The sequence below is a fragment of the Bipolaris sorokiniana genome (assembly GCF_000338995.1).
Source record: "Bipolaris sorokiniana ND90Pr unplaced genomic scaffold COCSAscaffold_1, whole genome shotgun sequence".
NCBI classification, from domain to species: domain Eukaryota; kingdom Fungi; phylum Ascomycota; class Dothideomycetes; order Pleosporales; family Pleosporaceae; genus Bipolaris; species Bipolaris sorokiniana.
This window is the reverse complement of record NW_006911895.1, coordinates 956,921-981,855: the sequence shown is the minus strand read 5'-3', so window position 1 is coordinate 981,855 and position 24,935 is coordinate 956,921. Positions and strand designations below refer to the sequence as shown.

The 24,935-nt window shown below is 51.5% G+C and overlaps 6 protein-coding genes across 6 annotated transcripts in view; all 6 read right to left on the bottom strand.

The window, feature by feature from the left end:
- Positions 1-5,675: 5,675 nt before the first annotated feature.
- Positions 5,676-7,943, bottom strand: COCSADRAFT_166291 (uncharacterized protein; the record flags this gene model as incomplete). Its single annotated transcript, XM_007696475.1, has 2 exons — positions 5,676-7,340; positions 7,392-7,943. 2 exons carry the CDS (start codon positions 7,941-7,943, stop codon positions 5,676-5,678), a joined length of 2,217 nt encoding a protein of 738 aa, XP_007694665.1.
- Positions 7,944-8,381: 438 nt separating this feature from the next.
- Positions 8,382-12,998, bottom strand: COCSADRAFT_105648 (uncharacterized protein). Its single transcript, XM_007696474.1, has 3 exons — positions 12,510-12,998; positions 8,760-12,402; positions 8,382-8,686 (listed from the first exon to the last, which is right to left on the bottom strand). The coding sequence occupies exons 1-3, from the start codon at positions 12,738-12,740 to the stop codon at positions 8,475-8,477; spliced, it is 4,086 nt and encodes a 1,361-aa protein (XP_007694664.1). The 5' UTR covers positions 12,741-12,998; the 3' UTR covers positions 8,382-8,474.
- A 1,187-nt stretch (positions 12,999-14,185) lies between these two features.
- Positions 14,186-16,072, bottom strand: COCSADRAFT_78008 (uncharacterized protein; the record flags this gene model as incomplete). Its single annotated transcript, XM_007696473.1, has 4 exons — positions 14,186-14,440; positions 14,492-14,649; positions 14,701-15,969; positions 16,030-16,072. The coding sequence occupies 4 exons, from the start codon at positions 16,070-16,072 to the stop codon at positions 14,186-14,188; spliced, it is 1,725 nt and encodes a 574-aa protein (XP_007694663.1).
- Positions 16,073-16,363: 291 nt separating this feature from the next.
- Positions 16,364-20,320, bottom strand: COCSADRAFT_32039 (uncharacterized protein). Its single transcript, XM_007695993.1, has 5 exons — positions 19,873-20,320; positions 19,408-19,783; positions 17,952-19,243; positions 16,963-17,904; positions 16,364-16,909 (listed from the first exon to the last, which is right to left on the bottom strand). Exons 1-5 carry the CDS (start codon positions 19,918-19,920, stop codon positions 16,844-16,846), a joined length of 2,724 nt encoding a protein of 907 aa, XP_007694183.1. The 5' UTR covers positions 19,921-20,320; the 3' UTR covers positions 16,364-16,843.
- Positions 20,321-20,860: 540 nt separating this feature from the next.
- Positions 20,861-22,214, bottom strand: COCSADRAFT_32038 (carbohydrate-binding module family 1 protein). Its single transcript, XM_007695992.1, has 2 exons — positions 21,561-22,214; positions 20,861-21,511 (listed from the first exon to the last, which is right to left on the bottom strand). The coding sequence occupies exons 1-2, from the start codon at positions 22,064-22,066 to the stop codon at positions 20,986-20,988; spliced, it is 1,032 nt and encodes a 343-aa protein (XP_007694182.1). The 5' UTR covers positions 22,067-22,214; the 3' UTR covers positions 20,861-20,985.
- Positions 22,215-24,076: 1,862 nt separating this feature from the next.
- Positions 24,077-24,935, bottom strand: part of COCSADRAFT_78748 (uncharacterized protein) — a gene marked incomplete at both ends in the record, with an annotated part of 4,223 nt that continues 3,364 nt past the window's right edge. The window contains one exon of the mRNA XM_007696472.1: positions 24,077-24,911. Within this exon, the coding sequence (XP_007694662.1) occupies positions 24,077-24,911 (835 nt within the window). The remainder of the gene's footprint in view (positions 24,912-24,935) is intronic.

Sequence of the window (24,935 nt, the reverse complement as noted above, 5' to 3'; positions counted from 1 at the left end):
CCCCTCCCCTCACCCCAGCCCCATGTCGTGCTTCTTTGAAACTTTTTTTCGGTGGTTTTGTTCGGAAAATGGTAGGTTTGCCGCCTCTTCCAGCTGCCATTGCTGAGGCTGAGACGGATGCCCCATGTCCCAAGCGTACCGTACCACAAGGCTGAGAGTGAGACTCATACACACGTACACGCACGCACCTACACAGGCTCGCGCACTCCGGCTCAGCTTGCCCGCAAAAAGAGATCTACGGTGATCTCTGCCAGGTACCGGGCATCATCATCCACCACCACCAGTCGATGCTACTGCCTGGAACGATGGTATTTCGGGCTAGGCGGGGAAGTCACCTCGGTAGCACATGCAATCCCCTCATTCGCTGCGACTGTCGTTGGGTATATCAATATCAACTTGTAGCGACATATAGCCCGGATTTGGTTTTTGCGGGGGTGGGAAGAGTTAGCGATGCATCAGTACTAGCACACGGCACCCTGCTTCCCCCAAAGAGGATACCAAGGGGTATGTGATTCATGTTGACGGGGCAAGACACCAAAAGAGAAGCAAGCTGGTGGCTTACACGCCCTCCGCGCACCTCACTGCCTCAGTGTTGGTTGCGTACCCCGCTGTTGTACATGGCCAAATTTCAGGAGAAGGGCCTCCTCTACACCATCGCATTGTTAGACTAAGTGGTCCAATCTCCGCGGCGGACGGGTTTCAGCCAACGGGAAACGTCGTTACGAGACAGATATCCAAGGCCAAGATGTTTCGCCTGGGTGTTGCGCTCGGTGAAAGCGGAATTGCAATGCCCGTACTAGGCGGCCAATTGCATCCCAGAACGTGTGACGCGTTTGTCGGTCAAAGCGCGCCTTTAAAAATAGTGCGAGTACGTAGTAGGTACCTGGTATTTGATGCGTGGGGTATTGGAAAAAGCATTGAATGCCGTACCGGCGAGACCGACTGGCTGGCCCAACGTGCAGCCTTGAGGGTTAGCAGTGAAGATCACAATGTTAAGGGGACGTTACATGTCTCTCGCAACCTGTTATTTGCATATACAACAGGAGCCACTACGAGTTTAGCAACAGGCCTAGCTTGAGATCACTTGGTTACGCCAGGCGCTCAGAAGGGTTCTTGGCAACTCCGCGCCGGCCGTCAGGCCCAATTGTGCCATTGGTCTAGTGCCAAAAGGGTTCGCCTTTTGGGCCTTCAATGTCTCGCATGGCAAATCTGGGGAAGCAATCTTGTACGTAACACTGGCACTTTGCTGTCATGTGCTACTCGCTACATAACCACGGAACAGGTGTATGGATGCGTATAGCCGCCAGAGGGCGCATGTGTGCCCATTCTCATAGTAAGTAGTACACTACCGAGTCATCACGTTGCGATCCGACGTGGGGCCACTTGCACGCCTCATAAGGCAAGATCTCGGGGCGGGCCATTGCAAAAAAAAAATCCACAAAAAGGCCCGACGGCAGCCTTCGGCAACTGCATCTTTGTCCTCGAGCGAGCCAGGCGAAGGATGCAGCCATCAAAAGGGTCATTTGATGAATCGTCTGGCTAGCTGGAGTGATGCAATGGCCGCAGTGGCAAAAAAATAAATAAATAGCAGATAACGTGAAGGCGCGTCGCCGGCGCATAATCATCCAGTGCCAAATTTGACATCAACACGTCCGGTCTCTCCGCGACAACACCGACCAAAAATTGCTTCTCTCTTGGTATGCCTCTCTTTTCGGCAACGCATCCGGACTTTTCGCATTTGAGCCGGAGAAGGAGAATTCCGCAATATGAGAAAATGGGCCTATGTACTATATGAGATGTCAGGTACTACTAGTCGTGTTAACTCGCGGCGATATTGTTCCGAGTCTAACGTCCCCCAATGAGTCGGCAGACAAGACAGCACAAAGGGAACATGTGAAGATGCCGTTTGCAGCTCCAATACCCCCCAGCCAGGGCACACGATGTCACCACAACTCGGGTTGAAACAAACATGTCCGTGCAATCGTGTCGTCATACGAGCTGATAAATTGAGCACAGACTGCTTGGGAGATACCTTCCACTCGGAAAACGAAGATGCCAAGCACACAACTCGACCACGCAAAGTGTATTTTTTTTTAGAAATGGTTTACTAGTTGCCAATTGGTTGCTCATTTGCTGGAAGACGAGTGCATAGTAATTCCCTCTTCTTCGTTCCTCGTATACTTACTGTACTATCCTGGGCAGGACAACAGCAGGCCTCCAACCTCCTCTAATCTTAAGTGCTGTCATCTGGAGACCGAATCTTCTCCGTCACCGAGCCAAGAGAATTCCAATGGCATCATTCTCAACGGGCACCGATAACAGCAAAAAAAAACCCCCAAATGGTTGAGCTATGGCCTGCCGTTTTGCAACAAGGCGGTTGAAGCTCAGACCTCTCGCGTAGATATTTGCGGTTCACTGTCATGCCCATCCTTATCAGTGGTGGTCCTTGCTCCTTACCATCCCATCTCAACTTGACCTACATACAGACATATGCAGGCTCGGTAGAACAACCGGTTCATTCACCTCTACCTGTATACACACATGTGTGTGCTGTGTGCAAGAGTCGCGGTTGTTGTCAGCCGAGCTGCAAGCGCAAACGGATGTAGTAGTCCTAATGGGGCTGGCATTCCAGACAGCCATTACTTTGCGCGGCTCAAATCTCTTGGAAGCCTGCCATCCTTGGTCTGCGCCCCAACCGCCGTAGCCTTCTTTTTTTACGCCCGTAAAACCCATTGCTGTGAGATCACGCCACACCGCCTGTTGTTGTTTAGGATAGCCTTAGGTCCCCACATACATTTTGTTGCCAAAGGAAATGGTCACGGCCTCTGGGCGGGCGACCGGCGCAATAACATTCCGCCCGAACAACTAGGACGGTCCCTTGTCTCTGATCGCGGCCGCTCCAGCATAGCCCGTCAACACCTCGTCGGCCAATGCAATCCCTTTCTAGACGCGATTTTGTAACTCCAGGATAGCTTGCAACACTAGTGCACCGAATGTTCGATTCGAGAGTCCACATACATGGTACGGGCATGAAGCTCAATTTGTACAAGGCTGTGCAGATAACGTGCAGACATGTAGCCGCGGGAGGTAAACCGCTTGTGGAAAGCTACAAGCCGCTGTCTGCCCTGCTGCACACAGAGAGGCACCTCTACCGTAGACGAGGCCTAGATCTCCGTGCGCTCGATGATCGACGAGTTCTGATATTAACTCTAGGCCACAATGTCCAAGCAGTCACTTTTGGTGTCTCGAACGAAACCCGGAGACAATGATGACACGACAAGCACTGATTGATCGACTGGTTTGACTGGCTGACTGACACACACATGAGACCCTGCGCGAACGCTGTCAAACTTGTCAAAAGAGTCTAAGTAGGCTTTGAGACCTGCACCCACCAGGACCAAACTTCTGGAAGTCCTTCAACTGGCAGTGATTGGCGGACGAAAAAATAGAATACACCGTGAGAATGCCATGACGTTTGACTAACGGATGTACAGCAGAATACGAGCAAATCCTACCAGAAACCCCCATAGTGATACCCACAGATAAGCGACTTGTTGCTCAAACACCATGAAATCCTTCTACCCGGTCACCATGTCGCCATACCCTCCATCAACCCCGTCATTCACACTCTTACGAAAGAAAAACTTGGTACCTGAACCCATACCCATCAAAGTAACTTTCCAGACGGTCTTGTTTTCGCACGCCACCCAAAATTACGCCTTACTGACCTTCTCTCTTTCAACCATGTCCTCCGAACACGTCCTGGGAGAAGGCCGATTACCCCCCCACACACAGTAACACAGCCACTCACGACTCTACGCGCACCTACATCGGCATCATCCTACATCTGCATCAATAGCTTAATCGATAGCTCCCTTTATGCAATGTGATTGTGCCTGCTTCACCCGCTCACACCTCCTGTACTGTACTGACTTGTCTCTCTCTCGTATGGTACACTCGGCAGCCAAACTAACGGCGCCCCCTCCCCCCTCCCCCTTCACCCACACCTCGCTTTTCTGCTTCTATGTACGCGCACGAATGCACGCACACATCCCGTAGCCCGTCCCTCCACTTCCCCTACATACCTACACACACCTCTCCTCGCCCAAACGACTCATGTATTCACTACTGCAGCAGGTGAGAAGCCACCATCGCAAAGCCGCTTGTACGAGTGCCGCGCTGCCGCGGTCCCCTTCCCACACCCTTCTCCCGCCTTTTCCATCCACCATCCGAGCGTGGGGGATGCACATCCGCGATAAAGAAGAAGGAAAAGTAGGAATATGCACGGCATGCTGCGGTAAGCACCGGGTAGTGCGGCACAACAGCGGCCTGGACGCTTTTCCATGGCAGTTCTGGAATTTTGTGGTGTGCGTCGGTGGCTTGAAGCCACTGCATTCTGTGCATCTCCGTTGCAAAGTGAGGGGAAGTGAGATAGATGAGCGGAGGTCCAACAACAACAACAACACCAACTACCATCATACCAAAAAAAATACTAAAGCAAAGAAACATGTACTTGAAACCCAATTAAGCCAAAAAAAAACAATTATGCACCTAGCTGCGAATGAAATTACCTTTTTTGCAATGTAAAACCCCATTTCATGCGACGTTCTTGCATTCCCACCCCTCCGGTACATACCTACCTACATACAGACTATACCTTACACCTCACCACCACTTGTGGAGCCAACAGCAAGACACAGACAGCAGTGCCAGCAGGCCCCCAAATCCCAACCTACACTCACACCTCTCCCTATCCCTGCCTCTCCCCTCGCATCGACACCAGCACAGCGCCCCTGACCCAGCCAAACGAACTCATGTTCACCAGCGCATTCCACACGCAAGTGAAACTTGCCTGTGTTGGGAAGGTGCCTAGATAGCCAGCACCTGCTTTCTCTCTCTTTCTCTCTTTCTCTCTCTCTCTCCCCCCCACGCAGGCACGCGCGCGCGGAACGCATGGAAGGTGAAAAAAAAAGATGGCACACAGAGATAAGGGTACGCGCGGGTTTAGTGACGATTTTGCAAAAAGCCATTTAGAGGATACGGAAGGAAGAAAAGGGGGGTGGGGGGTGTGGTGTGGGGATGAATGACTGGATGCATGAATTCAATGTCAGGAACGGAGATGGGAGGCACACACACACACACACACACACACACACACACACACACTTTCTCACACTTACTCACATACGCACATGACTGAGGACACAAGCGGGCGTTTTAGGGGAGTCCGTAGTGGTGTGTGTGTGTGGTGGGTTAAGGGCCAAAGAGGGGTGTGCGGGGGAAGGGATGATGGGACGGCATAACGGCCTGAAGCGGGAAGGGAAGGATTGAGCAGGGCAACACTTTATTTCGGAGGTTTTTCTTCTTGGACACCAAATTTGAAAGTACCGCACACACACACACACACACACGCACACACACAATCACATGTCCTTTCTTGGTCTCGTTTTTCGTCGTTCTCGGACGAAATAATCGTATTACATGGTCCGCCTTCTTCGTCATTTTCCAATAGCAATAATCCATGACATCCCCAATGTCTACGATCCCTCCCTCCGTCCCCCCCCCTCAACGGAGCACTATTACCCAAAATGAGTATTCATTCTTATTGATGATGTACTTCCTTTGGCATTGTTTTCGGGCAGTAATACATCTTAGATGTTTGGCTTTACCCAAGGCTACGGGCCTATCTCGTCTGCCTCCTCCTCTTTGTAGCTAATGCGAGCCGTGGCCCTGGCAGACTTGTTCCGTGTCGGCGCAGGCCGTGCGTTCCGCTTCTGCACGGCAGGAGCATCGTCCTCGTCTGTGCCTACGTCGCTAAGTGGAGGTGTGCTAAGCTCGTCTTCGTCGTCCTCGTCAGACGCTGACGGTGTTGGCGCTGATTTCGGGACCGTCTTCTTCTTGTTAGTGGTAGACTTTGCTACACCCCGCTTAGCCTGGCTGGTGGCTTTCTTGGCCGCCGTCTTCACGGGCGTCTTGATATCTTCAGGTGGAGCAGTCTCACTCGTTACAGACCCCGCATCACCTGCCGTCTTACACTTCTTCTTCGCGGGCGTGGCCGCGCCCTCATCCTTCTTCTTGATGATGCGTTTTGGGGGTCTGAGCCAGTCCTCCATTCCTGGAGGCCAGTACACTCGTCCCTCTGGTCCTCCCATGCCTACCTCCTCTTCAGAAACCACTGGTGGTGGTTTCTCCTCTTCGTCGGCACCTTCAATCTTTACGTCCAAGTCTTCAAGATTGTCCGTCTTCTTCTTTCTCCCCTTTGTCGCAGCCTTCTTCGCCTTAGGTTTCCATGGTCTATTTTCATCCTGTCGTGTGTGAGGTAGGATGTCGTTGAATGTGTCAAACCCTGGAAGTTTGAAAGTCCGCATAAGCTCAAACACTGCCTGTTCCTTGTCCTTTGCCTCGATCATCAAGTCCATGGTATCTGGACAAGGAGGCAAGGTCATGACACGCGGTGAATGCTTTCTTCGTGTAGTGCGAGTGATGGCTGCGGGCGTAGGCTCCGAGTAATGCATCTTGGGTGTGATACCTTTCTTCTGCCATGTCTTTAGTATGCGCGGATAGAGTTCCATGATATCCTTTGTGCCCTCGCGGATCTGTGTCTCATCAAAAATGATGTTGTGATGATGATAGTCCAGCACGAATGGAATGTTAAGCTCTTCACATAGAGGGAGTAGCTCATGTACCGACCAGACAACGTCGTCGTTCTCAAGCACCAGTCGATTCTTGACGCTCTGAGGAAGCTTCGCGTAGTTCTCCTTGAACCTCTCAATTGCAGCCGGCTTATCACCATAGGCTCCTCCAAGATGCAGAATCATGACAGCGTCACGATTTTGTTGTTCGGGTAGCTTCAAGAGAGAAAGCATTTCATCGTGATATTCAAGATCCCTCATAGCATTGTCAATGACCTGCTTTCGCGGCGACCCCAGCTGAGTGAACTGTCCTGGATGTGTAGTTACACGATGGCCCAGCTCTGCAATAACTTTGCCCACTTCTTGAAGTGTGTCAGCGGCGAATGGCTCAAGCTTGTAGCCATACTCCTCGTGGCTCGCAAAGGGAAACATCTCGCTGCTCAGTCGCATAAACTTGATGCCGTACTTGTCGTTCCAGCGCACCATCTTGCTTACATCTCGCGCATTGGCGAGTCCTATATCTTCAACATATTTCATACCGCGCTCGATGTCCGCTGGCTGATCCTTATCAGGGCGGTTTTTGGTGGCATGCTCCGGCTGAGACGGGTCCTTTAGAGGGTGACGATGTTCGATGATACTCGCAATACGACATGTCCTGGAGCTGAAGACAGGAGGATTCGAGCTTCGGAGGTACGTATTGAGACAGGCCTGTACGGAAATCTGTTAGCTTATATCAATTAGTATCTGTAGAATACATACATAGCCTAACCGTCCTTTCCATGGAAGAGGAAGATATGAAGAGTTGACAGGTGGAGGTCTTGACAAAGCCTCTTTGAACTCTGCCTCCTCACCCTCCTCACCCTCTGCACCTTCAGCATCCTCGGGGTCACCAGAGACACCAGCATCAGCCACAGGGTCAACAACGCCATTGGACATTTTGACACTGGTATCTTCCTCTTCCTCTTTGACCTTGACTTTCTGTGCACCAGCCTTCTTTCTCTTGTTATTCGTAACAGAAGCTACAGGCGCATCGCTAACAGGAGGCTTCAGAATGGAGTCTACCGGTGCGTCTTCATGTCCATCAGGAGATGCTCGTAACGCAGCGGCCCCATCGAGAATCTCTGGATTAAGAGTAGGATCCATCTTTTCAGCTTTAACACCACGAGACGATTGGCGACGCGCTAGCTTCGATACATTCAGTGGCAAAGGCACTTCTGTCTTGCGAACTTGTGATATATCCATGGCTAGCGCAGGACTGTCCACAGAAGACGGCGTGCTCGCCATGGCAGACCTCTTCCTCTTAGGAGGCATGGCGGCAAAAGGAGAAGAAATTACGCTTGAAAGCTGTAGGTAGGGTGGCGCACAAAGTAATCGTGTAGTTCGGCATGCGACACGAAGGCTGATGCTGCAGTGAAAAGAGCGTAGCATGTGCCTAGGAGTGGTGGTGTACTTCGGTACTTTAAACAGCAGATGCGAAAAATAAGGGGCTGAAACGAACAATTTTGCTCTTTCAGCGCCATCATGGGCTAAACGCGTCGAGCTCGCCACGACGTCATCGAATTGATGTTCGCGTTATGACGATGGTTCGTCTTGCGGGATCGGCTTCGGGGCGATCGGCTGCGATTAGCGCGATCTCATCTACATTCCGTTTCCGTCACCCTTGCCCTGACTCCACAACATCGATAATCTGATCTCGATGCCGGGGACCCTTTACATGTGCGTGCACTTGTGCATTTGGGGCCAAATTTACGTTATGTGAAGTATTCATCAAGACTCCATTGATGCAATTTCGCATACCATACATTCCAGTTTCACAAAATTGATCCAACAACCAAAAAACTACTAAATGCTAATGAAAAAGCTTTTCTCGCCCTCCTGAGGCTCCACCCATGCGCGCTTCAAAATAGGATCGGCACAGCTGATCCTAATGCGCTCAGGCGTAGCAGGAGAAGTGAGGTGCAGTACAGAAGTCTCGCCAAACTCTGCGCGAGCAGACCGGAGAGCATCACGAATTGCAAAGAAGACACAGCTGCCCATGAAGAGTGGTGGTTCGCCTGTAGTTCATCGCAATTAGCAATCCCGCTTTTGAGGACGTATGAATCATGGAAGAGAGAAAAGAGAACTTACCAACACCCCTACTCCTCTGAATGGTCCTCAGATTCTCCCAGTTCACATCTTTGAGCAAACTGACATTGAACTCCTGCGGAATGTCTCTAAATCCGGGGATCTTGTAGTTACCCGGCCCCTTTGTTGCAATATTGCCTGTTCCCCTCAGCCACAAAGACTCCTCGGTCGTAAATAATCCTTGACCCTGCACGAAAGCACCTTCGATCTGGCCGTAGTCAATAGCTGGGTTGATAGAGCGACCAACGTCCATTTTGATGTCCGCGCGCCGACATGTCCAGTCACCGGTCAATGTATCGATTTCGACTTCGGCAGCAGCGACACCCTGGGTAAAGTAGAAGAACATTTGTCCCTTGTTCTCACCCCAGACATATCCAATGTCCGGTGTCTTGTAGAAGCCTTGAGCAGAGAGGTTTACACGGTCGAAATACGCGGCGTGAGCGAGCTCCTTCATCGTCGCCTTGGGTCCTAGCTTTTCCTTGAATGGAGCCAGGCGCTCATTCAGCTGTACACACGCATTGTGAATCGCGTATCCGTTCAAATCAGAGGATGCTGACGCTGCTGTAGATGAAGTGTTTGCAACAGTGTTTGTGGCTGTCTCGCTGATAAACACATCTTCAAGCGGTACACCAAGCGTCTGAGCAGCAATTTGTACCATCTTGGTGTGCAGTCCTTGTCCCATCTCCGTACCACCATGCGCAACGAGGACACTTCCATCATGGTAGATGTGTACAAGTGCACCGGCCTGGTTCAGGAAAAGTGCAGTGAACGAGATACCAAATTTAGTCGGTATAATTGCAAGACCGCGCTTATTCCATTTGTGTGTTTTGTTCCACTCTTCAATTTCTTGACGGCGCTGTGCGTAGAGGGATTCTTCCTGCACTTGCTTGTACATCAGAGGCACATACCAATCCTTAAGCTCCTGGTTGAAATGTGTGACCATGTTGGTTTCGGGCGAGTACATATTGATCTCTCTTAGTCGCTCGACTGGAATCTTGAGGTGATCGGCAATCTCTTCCATGTATGTCTCAGCAATGAACATACCCTGCGGACCACCAAAGCCACGGAAAGCAGTATTAGAGACAGTGTTTGTCTTTGCGACACGACCGCGAACGTGGATATTGGGTATCGAATAGACACCATCGATGTGGGAAAGTGAACGCTCAACAACTGCGCCAGAGAGATCTTGACTCCAGCCGCCATTGCAAATGACATCTGCATCCAAGGCTTGTATCTTGCCGTCCTTGTTGACACCAATTTTCCATCGACCAAGGAAGGGATGGCGTTGTCCAGATGTCGCAATGTCCTCATCTCGATTAAGCATGCAGCGTACAGGCTTGCGGACCTTGTTCGCTGCACAAGCCACAATACCAGCAAGCTGAATTGAGCGTGTCTCCTTGCCACCAAAACCACCACCCATGCGCTTGACACGAGTGACAACCTTATTTGCAGCGACACCAACCACTTTGGACACATAGGCTTGAGTCTCAGCAGGGTTTTGTGTGCTGCTGAAGATTTCCATCTCGCCATCCTCAGGCTTTGGAACAGCCAGACACGCCTGGGTTTCGAGGTAAAAATGCTCCTGACCACCCATACGCGCGACGCCAGTGAAGACATGATCAGCCTCAGCAAACGCCTTCTCAGTATCACCCTTCTTGATGTGACGGAAATGATTGAAGAAGCTTTCCTGTTCAATGGCTTCCTCGATCGTGAAGATAGCCGGGAGCTCCTCGTACTCAACTTTCACTGCTCGTGCGGCTTGCTCTGCATGCTTAGCTGTGTCGGCAACGATCATACCAATGGGCTGACCTGCAGTGAAGACTTCATCAATCGCGAAGAATGTCTCATCACAAGCCGGTGCTCCCCACCAGTTGGCTTCGGGCGAGGCCAGGTCTCTGTGGTCGACGTACGCAGCAACACCTGGCAACTCTAGCGCAGCCTCTGCATCTACCGACAGCAGCTTCGCATGTGCTTTGGTCGAGAGCACCAAACATCCATAGAGCTCATTCCTTTGCAATGGAATATCGTCTGTATACTGTGCTTCACCTGTGCACTGCTTCATTGCAGCAACATGGTTCTTTGACTGACCCACCTCATTCTGAATGTACGCGTCTGCAGCCTTTTCATCCCTCTTGCCCTTGCTGATATCTCTTTCAATCTCTCCAATGGCCTGGGTATCAACAGCGACTTCTTCAGCATGAAGCTCAGCCAATACCTCGTGATAGAACTTGTAGAAGAAACTGAGAGCCAAGGACTTCCTGTATGTCGCCATACCACCCGGGACACCGAACCGTAGATCAAAGTCCTGCTCAAGCTGATCCATGACTCCCTCCAGAGTCGTGAGCTCTGTGAATTTCTTGCCCTGAAGAAATTGCATTGCCTTGCGCGCGTGTGTTGTTGTTGGTGCCATGCCGCCGTAAACGAGATCCACGCTCTCAACCGTATGTTGTTCGTCCAGGGAGATTCTTAACGCAGCATTCACAATAGCGATATCATCATCCTTTCTTTTTGCCTGCTTGTATGCGCGAATGTACTCACTCTTCTCCTTTGCAATCGGGATCTTCAAGCCTGCAATAACTGCATCGGGCGGCAGGGCGGTTTGTCTGTAGCCCTTGAAGAAAGTCGACATGGGTATCTCTTTTGTCTCTTTGAGGCTTTTAGCAACAAGTGTCGCATTCGTAGCGACAAATACCGGATTGAGATCCGAAATGGGACTTGCCGTGGCCAAATTTCCCGCTGGCGTACCCACGTTTCTGATTTGCCTTCCAGCAAAATACCGAATCTGCTTCAGGATGGTTGCAAAAGGCTGACCCCGTGCTGGTCCGTAGTGTTCAAGAGCTTCTTTGCAAATCTCTTCAAGATCCGTTAGGACTACGTTTCCGCCAATCTCGAGGTGGTCGTCATTCAACTTGAACTGGCGCAATTCTGGGATATCGCCAACAAACACTGACGCATTGTAGTTCATGCCCTTGAACTTGATTTCTATCTGCGTCTCGGTCGAACCGCCAATGAGCTTCGCTGACGGATAGGCATCCTTGATTTCCAATAGTTGCTGTAGGGTTGTTGGCCGGAACCACCTCTTCTTCTTGTTTCCGAATGCAAGCGGCTTGAACTCGTGTTTCCGTAATTGCGGAGGAAAGATCAATTCTGTGTCGGGCTTATACTCGATGAATCCAGGTGGTGTGAACCTCTTGATCGGCCGCTCTTCTCCATCTGCTCCATTTTTCTGGCAGCAACCTCCACCATTTGCACCATCCTTCTCCATACAACATCCACCACCGCCATTCGCTTTTGCCTTTCCGCATCCAGACTGTACACTGAAGCTTTGTGCTGCGTCCAATATTGGTCGGTATCCTGTACACCTGCAGAGGTTACCGTCGAAAGCCTCTTCCACCTCGAGCTCCGTAGGTTCAACATTGTTACGAAGTAGAGCGTATAAGGACATGACGATACCCGGTGTGCAGAAACCACACTGGCTGCCATTGCCCTTTGCTATCCGTTCCTGCGCTGGATGTGGTCGCTTTACATTTCCAATTCCTTCGACGGTTATTACGTGTTTGCCGTCTACACTGACGAGAGGTGCAAGGCATGCGTTTACGGAGGCGTGATATATCTTCTTCGTGGTTGGGTTAAACTGTGACACAACCTAGCAAACTGTTAGCTTTCTTGATTACTGCTGGCACCGGCTTCCCGAAATCTTGAAAGATCTCTAGAGTAGGCTCTCCCCCCTCTCTTAAGACCAACAAAACATACCACTGTGCATGCACCACACCCGCCCTCCGCGCATCCCAATTTTGTCCCCGTCAACCCAACCCCCCTCAGATACTCCAACAGCGTGACTTCGGGGTCCGCACTGTCCAGTACGACTTTTGTTCCATTCAGGTAGAATCGAAGCGTATCATCATAGTCCGCGGTAACCTCATTAAGCGACTTCGTCGCCTCGTTTGACACTGCAGGCTGTGGTGTAACGATTCCCGGTGCCATGGTTGCCACGCTACACTGGGTGTGTGGCAAAGGAAGAGGGGAAGAGGGGGAAAATGGAAGAAGAAACGCCAAAGCGCACAGACAAACAGAGTGAGAGAGAGAGAAGGAAAAAAAAGAAAAGAAGAAGTAGAACGGAGCAAGTAAACCCAAGCGTATCACAAGATCAATCGTAGACTGGCCCAGCTAGTGACAGGAATGCCTAGGGTCTCTGTCCTGGCGATGTGGGGAACGAGCGGAGAGCAAGTTGGACAATATGGCCCTGCAAGAAACAGTTACCTCGGCGGGCTATATCAAAAGCTAAAAGCAGTCAGTTGGGTAATGTAGTCCATAAATCACCTAGCAGACGAACGAATCAGCGTCGACATAATTGTGTCTTATCTCGGGACGCGTTCCAGCTGCAGAGAGTCCACGCAGGAGCTCGCCGATGGCCGTCGTTCGCGCTTCTGCCCCTCCATCCTTGCCCCACCCCGCGGCTCAGCGACATCGCACGTGAGCAGTGACTAGATTCAGCATTTGGCATGTTGTGCCGCTACAAGAGGCGAGGTCCGTCCATAATCATAGGAATCAAATTACTGACGAGGACTGGCATGTCACTGGAAACATCACATTGGAAGCATAGAAGGATATGAAGGAAGATTTTTGTGGAAGAGCTAATTGCACACTGCAAGGGCTCCATTTTTGATAGTATGATACTAGTACTGTACAGGACAGAGAAACAAGAAGGGCCTATGAAGCTCAGGTATATGCACCACGTGCTCACGTGTGTCGGTTGACGGCTCGAAACCAACTCCAAAGTCACACCCAGTGATCCGCAGAGGGTGATCTAGTGCAAGTCTACGTACGATGAGGTACGTGCATTAAGGCAGTAAACGCTTTTGTTGATAGGAAATCCAGGAGAATATTGTGGGATGTCCTTATAATAATGGATAGGCCGAAGGCGAGGGGCGGGTTCATGAGAGACGCAATTAGACAGCAGACGTATAGGTAAACGGTGGGCTTTGCAAGATACTCTCGGAAAACCGCAACAACGCACCGTCGATCATCATGTGGAAAAGATAACATGAACGCACAGCTATCGGTGTAACCCAAGGACTGGGGAGCTCGCAACAGTCATCCATACGGCAGGCATAGATCAATCGATGTTCGGCTCACGCAAAGCAGCGACGGTAACGGTGTCCCTTTGTAAGCATAGTCAAAAAGCCACACCGTCGTAGACAGTATGCTCGAGGACAGCTAGTGGTTGGAGGCATGAAGTGCAAATGTGTCATCCGCAAGTCATGAGAACATCGGGTATGCGCAGATCAAGAAGTCGAAAAAAATAAGGTCCAGAAAATCGGGTATAGTAATCATGCCAGGCAGCAAAGATCCAAGCATTGGTCATGCAAACATGCAGGGCTCGGCGAAGTTCAGCAAGATGTGCATCGGTCACAGCGACTAGGTGGCGACTATGCGCCTGGGGGTCCTTGGGCACCTTGGCCGCCTTGTTGTTGCTGAGCAATGGATGCATACCACATTGCTAGGTAGTTCTGGTAGCCGCCATAAACGGCGTACGGGTCAGCAGCAGCGCCACCTGCAGCGGGGGCAGCGGCTTGCGGAGCTTGTGCAGGCGCAGCAGCCTGTCCATATGATGGTGTCTGTTGATGTGAGTAGCCATTATCCTGGTTGCCATTATCACGTCGGCGCGAGTTGTTCTTTTCCCGCTGAGTTCAGTTAGTATCGTATAAACATGGCCAAACTCGGAATAAACGTACCACTTGATCAACCTTCTCCCAGATTGCTCGCTTGGCATCATCAATGGCTTGACGTGTTCCAACAAGGCCAATCTCGCGCTCGATATCAGCGCCAGATGCTTGCGAAACGTTGATCTTGCAGCCAGTCTCGGACTGCATGGATTTGATGGTTTCACCGCCTGGGTTCCTGTTAGTATGATCATTGCATAACAGATATCAGCATATGTTACCTTTGCCAATAATCATGCCAACAGCGTCAGATGGAACATGAATGCTATCATTGATCTTGCCAGCGCCGGCGCCACCAGCACCAGCGGCGTAGGGATCAAAGTTGTCACGTCTGGTGTTGAAAGGTTGCTGCGACGGCGGCTGTTGGTTGCCGGTGCCTTCCATTTGCTTAGTGTCACTATCGACAATTTCCATGATGAGTTCCTTGGCATGGGCAGCAGCAGCAGGACTTCCAATGAGGTTCACAGGACGCAGACCGTTCACACTCTTGTTTTCACCAACAATGTTGACGTGGCAGCCACTGCGTTCTTGCAGATCACGAATAGTCTCACCACCGCGGCCGATGATGAGACCAACGGTTCGATCGGGCACCATAATCTGCGACGACTGTTCGCCTTCTCTAAGAGCCGGTTGTTGCTGGCCGACCGTCTTTGCGGCAGGCCTAGCATTGCGGCCAGTCTCACGAGCAGGGTTTCCACCATTCTCTTCGATGATACGGTTGATCTCGCGCTTGGCACTGATACGAGCACTAGGGCTGCCAGTTATACGGCATTCGCGCTGAGGTCCAGATTCGGGGCCGTTGATGAATTGAATACGTGTCTGGGATTCTTGTTCAATGCGGCGGAGACTCTCACCTTGACGTCCAATGACAAGACCAACCAACGAAGAGTCAATGAGAATCACCTCAGAGTTATCATTGGCAGGGGGCGAACGAGCCTGCCCGTATTGCTGGGCGGGAGAGAAGGTGTCACGTCTAGGGGGCGAGCGATCACGTTCACGACCATAGCCGCCTCGGCGCTCATCACGACGCTCATCGCGGTATGGATTGTAGCTTTCACGCACGGGTTCTCGGCGCGCTGGAGAGCGCGAACGCGACCGAGAACGTCTGTAAGGCTGGCGCCCACTGAGGCGCGGGTCTTCTTGGTAAGCTGGAGGCGTGTAAGTTTGCGCTGGGATACCATAACCAGACCAAGGTTCAGCAATACCTGGGCGCGCTGCTTCATGGGCAAGGCCTTTCTGGGCTGCAAAACCGCGCGCCTTTGCCAGCGCATCCTGGATGCTTACAGACCCAGAGCTCACGGGCTTGATAGCACTAAGGTCAAGACTGCCAGAGTGTGTGGGTTGTGGGAAGCTGTAGCCCGGCATGGCTGGCGGGGTGGCAGTAGGCATTGCGCCAGGGAAGCCTGGTGGCAGGGCTTGCGGAGGGGGATGCTGTGCAGGCGGAGCCTGTTGGGGTGTCTGGGATGGTGTGGTCGACGGTCGGCCGGCGGCTGGGTGAAAAGTCAGTATATGCGCGGGCTGCGGCAACTCCAGTTTGCAAGCCAACGTACCAAGAGCCGCCAGGATGGCGTTGAGGTCTGGAGGAGCGGCCATGGCAGGCTGCGCGTTACCAGAAGATTAGTAGTGAAGTCAGAGAAGATGCAGGGACAGGAAAAACAAGATGTGGAATGGCGAAGGCAAGAAATACGGCAGCTGAGTTGGTCGCGCCGTGGCTGTCTGTCCAGGTAGCAGGAATCTTTGCGGCGAGGGAGAAGAGGAGTCGGGCGCGGCCTTAGTACACGCTAGTGCCAAATTAGCCGAACCAAGTTTCTAGCCCTCTGGCGACTACAAGTGAAGGCACTTTGGGAGAGCCAACCAAGTGCCATCTTTTGATCATTCAAAATCACTGCATATCATATCTTGCATTTTTACTTGGTAGTATGTTTTCGATCCATTGATGGTTCCTAGTCAACACATGCGCCAGGCCTTACGATGCTGCAAGCAAACACTTTAGTAATACCGCAAAGAACGCCGTGCGTCTGCAGAAATAGACGTATTATGCCACCAGTTCACTTTGTAGCAACTCCCAAACCTCTGCTTCTATACTCATGCAAGCTATCCAACTCCCTCCATGCTCGAACTGCAGGCACTGCCTTCCTTTATGTAACAGGGGTGCGGGCGATGCGGACCACCCGTCTGTTGTGAATCCAACATCGCCCACGCAAGATGAACATCATACGAAACCCTGCCAACGCAATGTGATAGGCAGGGCAAACGTATTTATATAGACATTAGAAACGAATCAAGGGGCGATCGACGCGGTGGAATAGATCTGGTACCCAACAGCTGGCCTCGGATGCATACGTGGAGCCCAAAATCCAGGGCTCACTTCTTCATCATCTGTGAGATGTTGTTCCACTTTTGTTTGAGTGCCTCGTGTTCTTCGTTAATCTAGACGTTTCGTTAGCTGTGTCTCAAACTCAACCTAGCTGCAGTAGCCTTACCGTAGCCCATTGCATCTTGACATCGACCAGTTCCTTCTCCATCTCGGCCATTGCATCTTCCAGATTACGGTTCTCGTTGTGAACAACAATGTTCTTTTGCATGACAGTCTCCATCTCGTGCTTCAATCGTGCTTCGACTTCTGCAGGCTGTGTGTCGACAATCTTCTGGAGCTCTTGCACCTTTGTCTTCAGTGTCTCGTTCTCTTCTTCCAAGTTTTCATTCTCAACCTTGGTTTTGATGAGCTCGGAGGCAACCTGAACGTGCTCCATGTCCGATTGTTCGGCTCGGTATTCCAACGACCGCACCTTTTGTTCCAAAGAAGCAACCTTTTCTTTGAGCCCTACAAGCTCGGTGTCGCGGTCCTTTTCTATCCGTCGTTGCTCCTTCCACTCAGCAGTATATTGCTTCAGGGTCTCAGGTGCAATCTTGACAGCTACAGCATCTTTTACAAGCGTGTCAGCGCGGTAAATCTCCTTGTCGATGCCTGCTGTGGAACCAAAGAAACCGTTCTCAAGAATCGAATTTGCAGAAGGGGCTTTGTCAATGTACACGTCAAACAATCGCTCTTTCAGGAAGGTCGTGAGTGTTGCCATATCCTTCATGCCTAGCAGTGTTTCGGCATTCTTCTGCATCAGGACAATGCCAAACTTCAGGATGGCCAACTCGAGACCTTCGCTAAGTATCAGGTCGTAAATGCGCAGGACTAGCTGTAGCGGGAAACGGTATGCGAACAGCGTAAGGAACCATTGCGTGGCATAGAGCTGAGGCTTTACATCCCTACGGCGCAAATGGCAGTAGAGAGCAGGTTCAAAGTCTTCCAAGAGGCGTTCAAACTGGTAGAGATGCAAGTGGAGTCCAGGCATGTCATGTACAAATAGGTCCCGGAGGCCATATTTGTTCATCAACGTTACGAAAAGGCTGAAAGCCTCTTCTTCAGGCATCTTGTAAAGTCAGTAATGTAACAAGGGAAGCATGTATTCAGACTTACGTTGAAGAGTAAAGGCATAGCGATAAAGTTCATGCCCTGAGCGTAGCCAACAGCATCGTCGTACAAAGCGTAAGCCTTGCAAATACCAAAAAGGCCATCCTGTAAACCAGCCGCCATGACGTACTTTGAGTAGCTTGTACGCGCACCCAAGTCACGTTTGATAACTTTTTCCAGTTTCGAGATGGCGGCAGCGCTCTGCTTTTTTTCAGCAGCCACTCTTGCCTGTACCTTGATGGGGTCTTCGGAGTTGTCTGCGGTGAGTGGCGGCGAGGCCGGTGGTACGTTTGTGCTCCCAGTCGTAGTGGGTGGGCTCGAGTAGTCTGAGTGAACTGACGAGGAGGAAGAAGCAACTGACTCCTTCCCAGTCCCGTTTGTCTGTCCACCGTTAAGGTTGGGTGCGCTAAGGCTCATGTGTTCCTTATCTGTGCCACGGGCTACGAGTTCCCGATACGTAACCTCAAGCTCTTCGTTCTTACTTTGCGCCATCACCTGCCAAATGACACCTCGGATGACTTGGGGGATTCCGTTTGCAATGGCATGGTTAAGTTCCTCTGCGCTAGTGCGGGCGATGGCAGCTGGCCCTTCGTTGACCACAGACTGCCAGAGATCCCAATCTACAGGCTCAGCTGCATCACCCGCTGGGCCAGCAGCAAATCCAGATGCAGTTCCGGGGGCCAGCTTTGGATTGATAGTGGGTTGTCTTGTAAGTGATGGTGGGCTTCCTGGCTCGTCTTCGGGAACGATGGGTGGACTGATGAGACCGACACTAGTCGGCCTGGTCACCACAGCAGTTGGGTTGCCGTTGAGACTGGTTTCGTCACCCATCGTTATGCCGGCTTCCTCCCTCATGCGCAAAAACTTGAAACGGTCTCGAAGATTTCCCTGGCTCGTTCGGTTGTTCGAACCAGTCTCGCCCTCACCTTCGGTCCTGCTCGACGAGAGGTCAGGATTGCTACCGATGGTGGCAATGGAAGCCCCTGTGTTTCTTCGTTCCGTCATTGTTGTGGATGATGGTGGAGATTCGGATTTCTTGCTGGTACTATTTCTTGACAGCCACGCGAAAGGACCGGTAAGTTTTCTGGATGTAGTTGGTGGCTTTTCTGGCGCAGTTGAAGCGGCTGAAGCTGTTGAAGCTGTTGAAGCGGCTGGCGCGGCTGGCGCGGCTGGCGGAGCGGGGGGTGGAGGAAATTTAACAGGAGACATCCTTCCGGAGAGGCCTTGGATTGAAGCCGTAGAGTCTTGAGAGTCTCGCAGTGGTGCTTTTGGCACGGAGTCTGGAGCTTTTGCACCGTCTGCAGTGGGTCAGCCTCGGAATCGGGAAACATTTAACTGGCACACGTGGGGAAGCCACAAGTTGGCAGGTGCTGTCGGGAGATATGGATACTCCTGACATTGGAATGCAGGTTTCCATTCTTCACATGGTGTTGTTTGTCTCAAACAGATAGGAAATACGCACCACCATCCAAAGATACATCGTCCATGTCCGATGTTACTGACACTCTCTTGGGTAGGGGTGGCTTTTTGGCAGGTGCATCGTCGGTGGGCTTTTCCGGTTCTTCAGGTTCGCTGCCTGTGCCGGACTCGTCTGTTTCGTCGCTTTCGTCACTGCCATCACTTTCATCATCTTCGTCACTTTCATCGCTATCGTCTTTGCCGTCGTCTTTGCTGCCTTTGGGGGCTGCTGGTGCTACACGTGCAGTCGAGTCCGTCTTGATTTCTTGTACGGTTGATGAGGGTGTCTCCTTTTGAAGTAATGAGCGCGAACGTGACTGTGATTCTTCAGCGGGCGAGTCTGGGCGAGGTGAAGTTTCCGATGCGTCCTCGAAACTGTCCTGTAATCGCATGACCGTTAGCAAACTTGCACACTGAAGCCTTGCCCGTATTGAACAAGGACATGATGGAGAAAATATAAAGTGCGTACCGCGTCCTTGTCGGAACTGTGTGAGCTTGTCGGCCTGTTGTCGGCCATGTTTAGTATGTTTGTGAGGGCCGGCGGTGTGGGTTATTGGGTGGTGCCGAACAACAACTTGAAGGGCAGCCGCAGTCGACGCAGGATAACTCTTTAGTTTTTATTTCGGTGAGAGGTATGGAATAGGGATTAAGGGTTAGTTATTTTTGGTGGTTTTTAACGAAGAAGTCGAGGGGTTCGGGGGTGGTGTGAATGGTTATTGTGAAGATGGGGGGGTACGTGGGTAGTGAACGGACAATAGTGGAGCAACCCCGGCGGCGGCGATGGCGGCCTAGAAGGCCAGGGCTTTGCGAAAGCCACGAAAAGGAGCAACCACTGAAAGTTGTTTTTCGGCGACTCGGCGTCGCATCAAGACTGTTCGTCTCGAGTCTGTGTGGTTGTGGGAATTTTGCTGACAGGTGCGGCTCTCGTCTGCATATGCAATGCGCCCCTCAAGCCAGCTGTTCAGACGACAGCCAGGGTGGTACAACTGCGGTTAACCTGAAACAAAGCCATCGGCTGGCCTCCCGCTCTGTCTGCGAATCGAGGCTGACCAGGCGTTGACGCACGCCACCGGTACACGACGCGCTACCGGTACAACGCTATCGTACATGTGTATTTGACAGCTGTTGATACTTTACTGTGTAGACATGGCTTTGCTTTTACGAGTATGAGCACACATGGGCACACACACACATGGAAGATTAGCTTGCAGCAAGTAAGTAGGTAACGCCTCGCTCCTTCCTGTTGAGCAAGCAGCCACGCGGTGCGCCTTCCTTTTGTGCTTCAGGGGACCACCGCAGCATCAGAGGATACAGGGACGTTGCTTTTTGTTCTTCTCAACCTTATGCCACGACCGCCTCCTCATTTCCCATCCTCCTGCTTCAAACTCTAGCCAACCTGGCTATTCTTTATTGCACAATGGCGCTGCATCAATTTGTCACTCTGAACGCACATGAATTCAATAATGTCAAAAGTAAAATTGTAGGTCAACATCTACGTAAGTTTATATGTACAAGAACACCAACAATTCTTCACCACCACCACATCTCATCTCCTCCTGCGCATTGTGCCATCTCAATTCCTCTAGTTGATGCACTGCGAGTAAAAGTCGTTCTGCTTGACGCACTTGGCAGTGCCCTCGCATTCAGTGGGACCATTGTAGTTGATTCCGCCGCACTGGTAGTAGAGCTTAGCAGTTCCTACAGAGCCAGTGGGCACAGCACCGGCGGGAGCTGTAACGCCAGCAGATGGGCTGGGGAGGGTGGCGAACGTGCTGGGGACAGCCGGAGCCGATGGAAGAGTATCATTGCCAGAAGGGACGGTGGGCGCAAGAGTAGGGGCAGCAGCCTCGTCGGCAATTGAAGAAGGAGCAGGCTCAGTTGAGTTGGAGGCAGGAGGAGCAACGGGAGCAGCGCCACCAGCACCACCGCAAGTAGCAACCGGACCACCAGGAGCCTTGTAGTTGGTGGCAACGTATCCGTTGTAGTAGTTAGGGATGAAGATGTTGGCATCGTCAGCCTTGTAGGCGCCAGGAAGCGAAATGGTAGGTGTGCATGAGCCCTTGCTACCGGTGCCCTTGATCTTCAATTGCATGCAGCCGATATAGAATCTTTGACATGTTAGCTTAGACCTGATAAGTGAAGAGAGGATTAACTTACTGCGCGCCACCCTTTGTCTGAGAAGAGTGGAGTGCCAGCATCTCTGAACGGAGTAGATACTCGCCGCTGGCAAGGCCAGTGGGAAGAGTGAATTCATGCGACATGTTGGCCGCTTGCATGATCTCGGAAGCCCACTTTCCACCAACAAAGTCCATCTCGTCAATCTTGAACCATCCGGCTCCGATACCAGTGGCTTGGGAAGCATCATCGACGGGGCCAAACAGCATGTGCGTAATCGGTCCCGGATGGCCAGAGTTATCCCACTGGACCTTGATCTTGTCACCCTCGCTAGCCTCGATTGTCTTGACGCCAGATGGAACCTTGGAGCCGCCAACGTTGCAGGCCATGTCGTTGCTCGTCAAATCGACTACGGGGCTGTTGGAGGGTGGCATCCGGATGCCGACCTGGTATCCGGGCGTGACATCGTTGACCCAAAGCTGGTGGAGGTTCTGGTGAGCCGAGACGGCGGAGAGAAGAGCGCTCGTGAAGATGGCCTTGGTGAACATGGTGACGTGTGTTGAATAAGTGTTATGTACAGTGTTTGGGTTTCAAATGTGTGATGGTGATGCCTGATCACAAAGATGGAATGTAAGGTAAAGAATGAATGTGGTAGAAAGGAACTTAGTGAATGTGTTCAAAGAAAGGACTGGCCTGTTGGAATGATGGAAAAAATCCATGAGGGACGACTGTCCAGCGCTTTTATGTGTGTCCAAACGCTGATCCTTTGCTTCAATTAGGCGCCTGCACAGGATAGTATATCTCCGAAGACTACGGCGAGCCGCCATGAATCCTTCGCGGCAACAGTTCGCACTATCCCGGCCACTGGGTGCGGGAACGACATTGCTTTGACAGGAACCAAGTCGCGGCACGTCAGCGGCTTGTCTAGAATAAGCAATGAATTTACTCCATGTGGTAAAGTTGTAGTGCGCCATTATGCAATATGTACTATCCGAGATTGAATGTTCATGATAGTGGAGAAGCGAGTGTTTCCAAGTCTGCCGGAACGGGCTAGCCGACTTGTTTCGTGCTTGTTTCAAAACGAAAGCTCCTGTAGCGACTCGCCATCAATATGCAGAATCAGGCTCGACAGCCGTTCCACGTCCAATTTATTCTAGAAACTGGGATTGAACGGAAGAAATAGACAGCGAATTCCCGCCAAGGGTGTCGGAAATGAAAGAAAGGCATGGTAATGGGTAATGAAGATAACAAAATGAAAAGATAGAAGCCCATTACTCTCTTCAGTGGAATAGCATATTTTACTTTTTAGAGCATTTGATGACGCTGCAGTCCATGACGCATCGTGCTGGCGCCTACAGTGGGGCAGTTTCGAACAAAAACGTCTTGCTCAAGGTATCCCTCTCGTGATTGTGACGAAGCCCGTAGGCGCCGAGGCAACAGTTCTCCCCACATCTGATGATATCCTGCCAAGCTCATTCCCTACATCAGGTAATCCATCGTTCCCACTAATAGGTAAAGGGTTTGTTGGACTTGGCGTCTGCGCAATAGATGTTGTGGTGCTTGTCGGGGCGGCAAAGAGTCTTGTGGATACTGACACAGTCCCCTGCACTAGTTCTCCATGAATATAAACGGTGATTTCCTGTGCGGCAAAGCTCGGTGGGATTGGTCGGACAATGGATAGGAACCGTGCGCCAAATAACATGGATGCGTACTACATGGTAGTGAGGAAGAAGATTACAAACAGTACCCAGGGAATCAAGACGCGTTTTACGGGTATGCGGCTGCGTGGAGGAAGTGCCGCTGGAAATCCCGGTGGAGTTGAGTTTGCAAATTGCGGACGATTGGGATCCGAGTACTACTACTACTATCCCTCCATGTGTGGCGGAAAACCCTGCGTGGCGGCATGCCGGTGATGCTCCCACCACAACAAACGAAACCCCAGCCCAGAGGCATAGCGAGTCTCGGGATAGAGTCCTTGACCTTAGAGCTTTCTCTGTACTCTATCTCGTCGCCTACAAGCTCCTGCTTGGCTAGCAATACCACGACTCGCTGCCAGCATACACGGCAGCCCCGCCTCGGGCAGCCTCGGACGCGCCAAAGGCTTAACGTATGTTTCAAAAAGCGTGTCAAGCTGTACAAATACACATGGAGAGTGTATCCCGAGCGAGATACTATGGTATCCTAGGTCGTAGTGCTGTTGCGCAAGTCTATTGCTCTACAGAGCAGGACTGACAACGAAGGCGCGCTACCTGTACGTCGTACAAAAATACTGTAAGAGGCTTAGTGGTGTTCTATCAGTACAGATGCTAGATCCTTGTCCCGCGAGCGTAGCTTAGACAGAGCCACCTAGCTAGCGGCTAAGGCTAAGCATAACTCGCTCATTAACTGGTGCGGTCCAACGTGATCGAATACATGCTTAGACACCGCACTGGAATCCACGCACGCCTGTTTTAAGAGTGAATGATGAGTAGTAGAGGTAGAAGCTTACATGTAGTCCTGTAGTAGTATTGAAATTGGCTTAGAGTAATTGATACATATAATTGTAGAATCTGTTATCTCTACCTCACAGACTTTGAGCTTCCAATACCTATCTTTGCTAGCCCTCGTACCAGCTTTGACTGTTTGCCTGCGTATGCACGTGCGCTGCTATCCGTAGTTATAGGAGAGATAGCAAGCTGGTGCTGCTTGTGAGATGCAAGCGCGTAATCATAATGCTGGTGACACGCATGCGTGGTTGAGTGAGCCTTCCCAAGCGTAGTTTCGTACCCAGTGCATGCTCTCTTGTATAGAGCAAAGGCTTCGTTGTAGCGACGCTGATGTGTAAGAAGATTGGCAAGGCAGTATACGCTCGTCAGCGTGGATAGGTGCTCATGCCCGAGCACCTTCTCCCTCCGCGCCAGCGTCTGTCGGCTCATCGCCTCTGCCTCTTCGTACTTGCCCTGCCTATCTAGTAGTAGTACTAACTTGTGCATACTCATCAGCGTGTCTGGATGCTCATGCCCAAGCACCTTCTCCATTAACGTTAGCGTCTGTCGGCTCATCACCTCCGCCTCTTCGTACTTGCCCTGCCTATCTAGTAATAGTACTAAGTTATTCATACTTATTAGCGTGTGTGGATGCTCATGCCCGAGCACCTTCTCCCTCCGTGCCAGCGTCTGTCGGCTCATCGCCTCTGCCTCTTCGTACTTTCCCTGGCTGCCCAGCACGTGTGCCAAGTTGTGCATGCTCATTAGAGCGTGTGGATGCTCATGCCCGAGCACCTTCTCCCTCCGCGTCAGCGTCTGTCGGCTCATCGCCTCTGCTTCTTCGTACTTCCCCTGGCTGTCCAGCACGTGTGCCAAGTTGTGCATGCTCATTAGCGTATGCGGATGCTCATGTCCAAGCACCTTCTTCCTCCGTGCCAGCGTCTGTCGGCTC

What these genes read in the sequence shown, in the direction of transcription:
- COCSADRAFT_32039 (XM_007695993.1), bottom strand. Translation starts at nt 19,920, where the DNA reads ATGGCCGACAACAGGCCGACAAGCTCACACAGTTCCGACAAGGACGCG. An exon ending in CGATGTATCTTTGGATGGTG is followed by an intron (nt 19,244 to 19,407) that starts GTGCGTATTTCC and finishes GACCCACTGCAG; the next exon opens with ACGGTGCAAAAGCTCCAGAC. An exon ending in CTATGCCTTTACTCTTCAAC is followed by an intron (nt 17,905 to 17,951) that starts GTAAGTCTGAAT and finishes TGACTTTACAAG; the next exon opens with ATGCCTGAAGAAGAGGCTTT.
- COCSADRAFT_105648 (XM_007696474.1), bottom strand. Translation starts at nt 12,740, where the DNA reads ATGGCACCGGGAATCGTTACACCACAGCCTGCAGTGTCAAACGAGGCG. An exon ending in GGTGTGGTGCATGCACAGTG is followed by an intron (nt 12,403 to 12,509) that starts GTATGTTTTGTT and finishes ACAGTTTGCTAG; the next exon opens with GTTGTGTCACAGTTTAACCC. An exon ending in TCAGAGGAGTAGGGGTGTTG is followed by an intron (nt 8,687 to 8,759) that starts GTAAGTTCTCTT and finishes GATGAACTACAG; the next exon opens with GCGAACCACCACTCTTCATG.
- COCSADRAFT_32038 (XM_007695992.1), bottom strand. Translation starts at nt 22,066, where the DNA reads ATGTTCACCAAGGCCATCTTCACGAGCGCTCTTCTCTCCGCCGTCTCG. An exon ending in CAGACAAAGGGTGGCGCGCA is followed by an intron (nt 21,512 to 21,560) that starts GTAAGTTAATCC and finishes AACATGTCAAAG; the next exon opens with ATTCTATATCGGCTGCATGC.